The following is a 9,514-nucleotide window of genomic DNA, read 5'->3' on the forward strand; positions in this document are numbered from 1 at the left end:
CCACTGTTGCAGGTTTTCTTGCCACTGCTGTTGTCTCTTTTCTTGTTTCTTTTCTTTTTCCTCCAACAACTGCTGTAATCTCTCTTCTTGTTTCTTTTCTCGTTCTTCTTGTTTCTTTTTTGTTTATTTTCTCGTTCTTCTTGTTTCTTTTGCTGTTCTTGTATTGCTGCCATCAAATCTGCTAAGCTATAGTTTGATTTTCCACTTCTCGTTTACATCTTCTTCTTTTTTTACTTTTCTATCCGAGGAACTTCAACGATAACTTCCTTTCTTAATTAAAACTAGTTTATTCTTTCTTGATACAACTTTTTAGTAATACACAAAATTTCCACAGTCACTTTAAACTTAACTTCTTTTATAACACACGCTATATAGATCACAGTGATTCATACAATTTACTTACGGCGCCTAGTATTCGCTTGAGTCAATTATCTATCTCTATATCTATCTATCTATGCAATCGCGCTGGTTTTTCTCGCCAGGCTTATATACTAAAAAAGAGAGCGCCTCGAACAAACTCGGGCCTCCCCGATTATTCATGATCCTTCCAGAAACTCCAGCGCGCATGCTCCCAGCGTCACGCGACTTCCACTGTCGTAACAATATTACAAGTTATAATGTTATCCAAGTTCTGTTATTGTCTTCTGTTGCTTTTAATGTTCTTTCAGCAGACATTGTTGTCAGGTAACTCATAATCTTAAATTTACATTCTCTCACCAGGTGGGCTCGGCATAGCCAGGTGGTTAGGGCACTCGACTCGCAATCTGCAGGTCACGAGTTCGAATCCCCTTCACACCAAACATGTTTGCCCTTTCAGCCGTGGGGGCGTTATAATGTGACAATCAATCCCACTATTTGTTGGTAAAAGAGTAGCCCAAGAGTTGGTGGTGGGTGGTGATGACTAGTTGCCTTCCCTCTAGTCTTAGACTGCTAAATTAGGGACAGCTAACACAGATAGCCCTCGTGTAGCTTTGTGCTTAATAAGAAACAACAAACAATAATAAGAAATTATAAAGAAAATCATTCTACACCATACATCCAAAATATTTACTAAGACTTCACTTCTGCAATTTCGAGAATATTATTTCCCATCTTTAAAATCGGGATTTTTTCCATCTAGATTTTTTTTGTCTATCGATAAACTCCCTTTTTGCACTTTTCTGCCCCCGGTGGTATGTCTGCGGACTTACAATGCTAGAATCCGGGTTTCAATACTCCTAACTGTGCTCTACCCAGTTAGCCTTGTACTTAATTACAAACAAACAATCTGCACTTTTCTATATCTTTATGAGCCATTCTTTGCCATTACTCAAGTTGTTGAACTCTGTTCCTTTAATTCTGTCTTTCCTGTTACAATCTTTTGATTTTTATGTTGATTAACCAAATATCAGTTGATTCCTATTAATCTCTGGTTCTCTTTTGTTCAGTCAATTCTCTTGGCAGTGTGAAGAATTGTGGTATGCAGACATGTTAGGGGTTTTCTATCACCATATCTTTAAATTAAAAATTATTTACATATTGTGTACCTATGCTTAATATAAAGTATTAGTCAGAGAGCTACTAAATTCCTCTAGCTCTAGTCACTTACTGAACTGGGTCATTCGACTAAGGCGTAACATGCACTTTCCTTTGGGAAATGTTTCTTTAAAGTAGAACGTACTGTATAAAAACAAATGGCAAGTCAGATGATTCTTTAAGGATATAAAATAATTTATTTTTTTGAGTGAGAGTGCCATCAGTTACTTGAGTGGTGTGTACATCCTGAGAAAAAATGGCAATATTGTTTTCAGTATGTAATGCTATGTTTTCTCAGTCTGGTACCTAATTGATTTGATTAAGATATACAAGTAGATAGGGTAGCTTTGCTTCTTTGTTTTATAGCGAAGCCACACTAGGCTATTTGTTGCGTCCACTGCATGGAATTGAATCTCGGATTTTAGCATTGCAAGTCCATAAACGTACTGCTGTCCCACCATGGCATAGGGTGATTTTGATTATTCATAAACGGATATATATAAAGCTTAACATACAGATAACTCTCCAGTAAGGATGTCACACAACAAACATGTCTTTTTATATTTGATAGTGTTTGTGTCAAAATAAATATTTTTTACTGTGTGTAACTTTTGTCAAACCCTTTTCTTTGCATCAAACTCGGACAAAGTTAAGAGATTTCAGGTGTTTTGTTCCACAGTGCATTTTCTATAGAGCCTTTCATTATTCTGTGGTTTCTATCCAATTACTTGATGGGCAATCGGTGACCCTGAGAAAAGAACAGAGTGGGCAAGAAGGAGAAAATTTGGTGCCATGACCACAGGACTTGTTTTTGTAGAGTGGTTGATTTTCTCCTGATGAGTGTATCTACTTGTATTTTTTTAGCTCTTTTCTGATTGAGTTAAAGATTTATGTTTAAGAAAATGCCATTTCCATGAGTTGAAAGTTTCGTAACCAGGCAAAAGAGGGATAGCTTTTAGGACTTTTATCGATGCTGTGAAAGTCCATGACTTCCCTTTCATTACTGCCATAAACTCATGAAGGAGAATCACCAGAAACTCCTGTACCCTGAGTGACCAATCAGGTTTAATCTCAGTGTACAAAAAGTATAGATAGTTGAAGATTGTCACTGTGGTATTTAGTCTTGTGAGTTCAAGACTGAAAAGGGTGGTCTCTACAAAACTTCCAGGCATTCACTGATCAGAGTAGATCAGCTCCAGCTCTGATCAATGCCATCTGTGATCAACCAAGACAGATAAACTAGAGAGACTTTTTCTAGACTATTTATTTTTGTACATTTTATTTTTACACAGTTTACTTGTATTTCCTTTTTCAACAAGTGGACTTTTGCTAAAACCTGCAACCACAAAATTCAAACAGTTGTAAGAAGATATATCCCAAGTTTACACACGTTCTATTGTTGTATTCTGCTGCTTTTCATGATCCTTCAGCAGACATTGTTGCCAGTTAACTCATATTTCTAAATATACATTATTTCACAAACAACATCACACCACAATCTTGAGAAGTTATAAAGTAATCCATTCTATACCCTTTACCCCTATTTCTAAAATTTGTAATTCCATAAACTTACTGCTGTCCCTCCATGAGACAGGATGATTTTGCATCTTTGCAAATAGACATACGTACAGCTTAACATACAGATAACTCTCTTACTGAACGGGGTCATTCAACTAAGGTGTCACATGCACTTTACTATGGGAAATGTTCATTTAAAGTAGAGCATACTGTATAAAAATAGATGGTAATGTTTTTCTTGTTTAGGATTACAAGTCCCCAGATTTACCACTGGACCACCATGTGGGAGGAGGAAGGGGCTGTATTTAACTATAACAGTTGTTGATTTCATTTTGAATTCTCACTAATACCAAATCTTCGTTTTTCTAGATTTTTTTACTTTTGCACTTTCCTATGGGAAATGTTCCTTTTAAGTGGAGAATACTTCATAAAAAAGATGGTTATGTTTTCAACCTGGCAAGTCTGACTTGGCTGTACCAGGTATTGGATAATCTTCCAGAATCTGTTGCTGCAAGTAGATTGAAGCATGGATCTTTGTAACATTGTTAAAATTCTATGTCCATGAGAGGAATTCTCATAGACCTGGCAATTCTCCCATGCTTTTTACCTCTTCAGCAACTTGGTTTAAATTACTTCTTCTTGTGTAAAATGTCATTTTTTAAACTGTATACATCAAGAATGGGTCTCTCCAGCTACTTATGCACTCACAGACCCAAGAGATAGGATGTAAGCATATGACATGTCATCATCATAAGCGATGGACTACCAGAGATATATTACAGGACCAACAGGCCCCTTGTCCTTAAAGGGGCAGGTGCAAGATTGAGCAAAGTGTTCTCCATTTAAGGCATTATAAGAAATGTCGAGAGATGCTCACTTGTAATTCATGCGTACTTTTGGGATCGGTAATCGTTAAATAAATAAGATTCAAGTACTGTGAATAGGGGGTGATGAAACACCTTTCAATTGTTCAGTCATTTTCCGTAGGCTTCCACCCGCCCCTTTAAATGTCATGTTGTATGGTAGAATCCAAAATATATGTCTAATTAAATGTTTTGTTTTCAAGTATGTAGAAGGCTCTTTTGTACGTGAACAATGTTAAACGTATTTGTGTCGAATTATACGAAAATTACATGCAATAATTTCGGCGAGAAAATCTACCATAAAGGTCATTTGGAGTAAATAATTTCAAATAGGCTAATATCAGACAGCGTATGTCCGCACTATTTTTCCTAAAAAAATATTATTAACTTTTAAATATCCTGTGCATGAATATCATTTAATTGAAAATAAAGTGCCACAAATAATCGTTTTAAGTAAACACTATTTTATTATTTATTTATACACTTTAAAATATATTTCCTGTTTTTGCGTTTCAATTTTGTTGAAGTAATAAGGAACGTGAAGGTTTTGGAACTTTCAGCCGCACTTAGGGATTGCCGAGGGGTGCTTTTATTATTAATGAAGTGGTAGCCATATTCTGAGTGTAACGTAACACCTCAGGCATTATTGTTTCTGATAGTCTAGTAGATACTTAACTGGTTAGATAAAACCATGAGTTATATATTGGTCTCTGAAGATGAAAATGACGAATCTATTGAGTTACCGTGTGAAGAAGATGGAACTCTACTTTTATCTACGTTGTCTGCTCAATATCCAGGGGCTTCAGGATTAAAATACCGTAATCCGGATTCTGGTGCTTTGCGTGGGGTACGACTTGTGGAAGGAAGATTTTATCCTCCTGATGCTGGATGGGGAAATCATGTATACATTTGTGTATTTCCAAAAGGTATTTGTCATAGATAACTTAAAATTAACTTTGTAATTAAGTGTGACATGTAGTTTACAAGTTGAAATTTGAATTCAATTAGGTTGTTGCGAAAACAGAAAACTTAAATTTGAAATTGAAAAGGGCGAATTCGTCATTACAACTTTAGTTTTTAGCATAACTTTTTATTTAAACTAAATTATAGGTATGTTCATACCAGTGACACTGACAGAGTTAACAACAACAGTCTATCAAATCAAATTTAGCATGGCCAATGGTTGCACCACATTACATTGATCTAACCCTAAAACTAAAAGTAAAATATTTTGTAATATTGGCTTGCCACCTAAGTATTTGTGGGACCTACTAATATCTGTCCATGACCATCTATGGGTGTCCATGGCTACTTATACTTTGTAGCACTGCAGTATAGCACTAGTATAGGTGAATTTCAAATGCCCACGAATACTACTGAGGTGAGGCTAATATCAACTAAAGGGCACCTATGAAGAGTTATGGACGGTTATTAGCAAGACTGATATTTATTGATGTCTTTTGTTGCTTTCAAAACAGATGAAATTTGATGCAATAAGGGTAGCATATGTTTACATATCTCAAATGGAAGACAGTAAGACATCAGAATAAAATCAGAACTTTGGCTTTATGTGGTGTTTGTAAGAAAATCTACATAGCAATTCTGGTAATTATAGTTATATACAATTATTTTCTCTGTTTTAAGGGTCATAACGAAAAAGCTGTTTTGCATCCATTAAATTTAAAAACTTTTTATATTTTGTTTACTTATGTGAATATTCACATTTTGAAGTAGTACTGTAATAAAAGTATGTTGATTAAGAACTTCCTTCAAGGTTTTCCTCTGATACATCACAATAAAGCAGGTATGGGTGATTTTTATTTGCAAATGTTTTCAATATTATTGCAACTAAACTAAGTGTATGATTGGATGAAAGTAAAATAAAAGATAACTACTTTGCTAATATCTTGCTAACATTCACTGTTACTTCCACTGAGTAAACATCAGTCTAATCGCCAATCATTTCTTAATTACTAAAACTGTTTTAAAGTAAAATATATATATAGGCTTTAAACTTTCTAATTTCTTTACTGAAATATTGTATTGCTTAGTTCATATGAACAAAAATAAATGTATCCTGCAATACTCTTGCAAAACTTGGGGAATTCACTTTTATCTTAGCAGTGGTTGTTAAAACAAAAATTTGCACCTTGGACTCAAAGTAAGCAAATAAGATGGGAAAAAACAACTTATATTGCATTCATTGGGTGCATGAAAATGGGAAATGGATACAATAATAAAATTAGATCAGGTCTCAAAAATTCTGCTCATCAACTCGTATATAGCAACAGTGGATGAATAAGAATAAGTTGACTTTTTCATATACTTCTTCACTGTTGCATTATTTCAACTAGTTAAAGTTTAGAGTTAAATCACTTTTAGAGTAATTGTGGCAAAAAATAAGCAGATGTCAATAAATATATTTTCTTTCTTTGTATTGTTAGACTGTTGCTGTTCTCTCTATGTTAGTATGTGTATTTTAGCATCAGCTGCTGATACTATTACCACTCATAACATAACTGATGATCCACTAATTAGTGCCATGATTCTGTTTTAATGTCTGCAATGCTTAAAAACCCTAGGTCTGTATACAAAATAATCTTAATTTTGTACAACTAATGCTTAGTTTATACATAATTACAAAGTATGTGTACAGATGGGGTATTTTCCTTAGCATTGCATTCCCTCTTTGTTTCACAGCCAAGGACATATGCACTTATTTCCTAATAACTCCCTACACATTTGAACATGCTACTCACTTTTATTATTCCTGACTTATTCCCATTTATTATGGATAAATGTGATATGTGTGTTTGTGTGCATATATATATATATATTCAATTTGTTGTCCCATCCATACTTTACCTACTCCATGAAATATCATGGAAAAAGCCAGCACCAGGGAGGTGTTTCTACCCACTTCTCTGGCTCGTGCTTGTTCGATTTTCAAAATAGGATTTCACGGTTACCCATTGTACTGTCTCTAATAAATGATCTTTCTAGACTGAAGGACTGATGGGGATCTAGACACCCTCTCCAGGTCTCGCCAATGTGAATTCTCTCCCTCCCACGGTGAGTGGTATATGGGAAACTCTTGCCACTTACTAGTTCCTAGTTGCTGGGGTGGTGGACCCTGGAGAATCCTCACCAATTGGAACCTAACCAAAGTGGGACAGGGGTGACACAGTTTGTGTGGGTCATCCCACATATAACTCTGATGCATCACTTATGCCACACGTGTATACCTCCTGCAGCCTGAATGTTCAGTAGAGTTGAGGTGTACATGAATTACATATGTACCAATGCTGCATAATTGATTGTCCTCCTCCTGCAGATAGTCTATTCTTAAAATATTTTCACTCACTATGCAAAATATACATCTCGCATGTCCTCCTCCAGTAGCAACTGTCAGTTGAGTAGTTGAGATGACCACTTTCAGTACTGGCCCTTACTACATAACAAATTTGCCCTCCTCCTGCAACTGGTGTAAGTCCTGTAGAGTCTGACATTAGAGTGAAGATGTGCATAAATATTCATAATACATAATGTACCCCCTCCTACAGTTGGAGTTGGGCCCTAGAGCTAAAGTGAGCACTCCACACACACCTGTGATATATATCTAATTTACCCTTTTCCTGCAACTGTTATTGGGCCCATAGAGACTGACGGCCGAGTTGAGGTATGTAAATATCCATACTATATATATATTAATAAAGTGCCATCCTTCTGAAATGGTACTACCTCCTTTCACCCAAAGCTATCTCAACCTTGATTTGACCTCTAAGCATTGCTAAAATTTTTTAAACATTGCACCAGTCTTTTATACTCCTTCATTTTGCACCATTACAGCAACATGCTAATCATGTGACTACCCTCCACCAATCACACTGTACCACCTATACTAGTGCAGGTAGCTCCCTCTACCTTTGCAGCACAATCCTCACTTTCTCGATTGCATTCTACTTTATAGACAAGTGTTTTAACTTATTCCCCATGTGATTACAAGATTTTGATTGTGCTTGATCACAAATTTATATCAATTTCAACTTCCAGTTTCAATTTCTTGTGTTTGATTTCCATTGTTTCTCCTTGTTTGTTTTAGAAATGTTTCTGTTTCTGAATTATATTTTGTTTCTATGAATTCAAGATTTAATATGTTGGATGATAAAATTCCCACAATAAGTAGAATACTAGTCCCCAGGTCTCAGGGTCAACAATGTATGCTTGGGAAGCACAGGCTTTAGTTCATGAGGAGTTCATGTCTTACATTTGGCTGACGATTTTTTTCTTTCATGTTACGATATTAAGAGGGATATAACTACTGTGTGGAAATTGTCTTCCTACAGCACTTTCCACCTGTTACTGTACCTCCATGTAATCTGCTGGGATAGGTATTGTTCTTTTCCCAGGAGATCTGTGGTAAGTTTATCAGTGTGTATTTCTCACTTTCTGTAGGTATACCTGATGTTCAGTGACTTTATGTGAGCTTGTGTGGATGGACCTAATCTCCAAAACTCACAGGAGATTGGAGTCCCATCATAGCTCTTTCCTAGCTGTATTCTTGTCTGGAGACACCTCGCTTCACTTGGAAGTCCTACTTCTCATTTAGGTGGGTTTTTTGCCCCAGTGTCATGTCATTTTCTTTGGTTTGTCCAAGAGGGGTCTATCTTCCAGTTCTGAGTGCTGCTGTTCGATCTTTCTTCAGCTCCATATGTGTTTGATAGAATGATATACTCTCTTGCATGTCATCTTCACTCACTGGGGTCTTTGGAATTCCTATTACATGGACGAGTGGCTTCTACTCATCTCTCTCGCTGCCCAGTCAGGCACTCACACTCGTTCACTTCTTCAAGAAGATGCTTGGGTAGGGCTTATTATCAAGTTGGAGAAGTCTTTTACTACCCCTCACAGTATCTTATTCATTTGGGAGTTCACTTCCTCTCTCAGTTGAGCCCAGCCTTCTCCACTTTGGCTTTGGGATATCAAGTGGGCAGTCATAAAGGCCCTACCTGCTCATTCTCTTTCTGCGTGAGAGGTTCTCTGTCTTTTGGGGTTGTGGGCTTCCTTGGAAGCAGTCATTTCTGTAGGTTGGGTACACGTACATTCCCTTCATTAGATGCTTCTCGCCCAGTGAAACTTCCTCATAGACCCCTTGGACCATTCCATTACCCTTCTACCTTGGATCAGGGCCGACCTTGCTTGGTGGCTCAACAGGGACTTAACCATGGTGGGGATTCCCATTCCTCCATCTTGTACTGAGTCTCATCTGTTAACAGATACTTATTTGGGGGGCTTTCCACGATTCTCCAGATATTTTATATTGGTAGTCAGTCGAGGAAGCTACTCTCCATTTCCACATCCTGAAACCTTTCACAGCTTATCGGGCTCTGTATCATTTCCTCCTGTTCCTGTGGGGGGAGAATTCTGACAATTCCAATGTTGTTAGCTGTAGGTCACACTTCACAAAGACTGCAGGATAGAGTTAAACAATATGTATCTACATCCATAAGAAGTAAGAATGTGAAAGAAAAAAATTTACCATGTCGCTCCTGTAAAACAAAAGTTCTACCACTAAAATGTGAATCAGTGATTGGCCAGCATTTACTAGTGAACCCAGC

General features: G+C 36.7%; 1 protein-coding gene across 3 annotated transcripts in view; it reads left to right on the forward strand.

Moving 5' to 3' along the window:
• The first annotated feature begins 4,469 nt into the window (after positions 1-4,469).
• Positions 4,470-9,514, forward strand: part of LOC106457174 (TAR DNA-binding protein 43-like) — a 29,984-nt gene continuing 24,939 nt past the window's right edge. For all 3 annotated transcript variants that reach the window (XM_013916566.2, XM_022382998.1, XM_022382999.1), the window contains exon 1: positions 4,470-4,822. In XM_013916566.2, coding sequence (XP_013772020.1) covers positions 4,588-4,822 — 235 coding nt within the window. In that variant the 5' untranslated portion in view covers positions 4,470-4,587. The remainder of the gene's footprint in view (positions 4,823-9,514) is intronic.

This window comes from Limulus polyphemus, unplaced genomic scaffold (genome assembly GCF_000517525.1).
Source record: "Limulus polyphemus unplaced genomic scaffold, Limulus_polyphemus-2.1.2 Scaffold299, whole genome shotgun sequence".
NCBI lineage: Eukaryota > Metazoa > Arthropoda > Merostomata > Xiphosura > Limulidae > Limulus > Limulus polyphemus.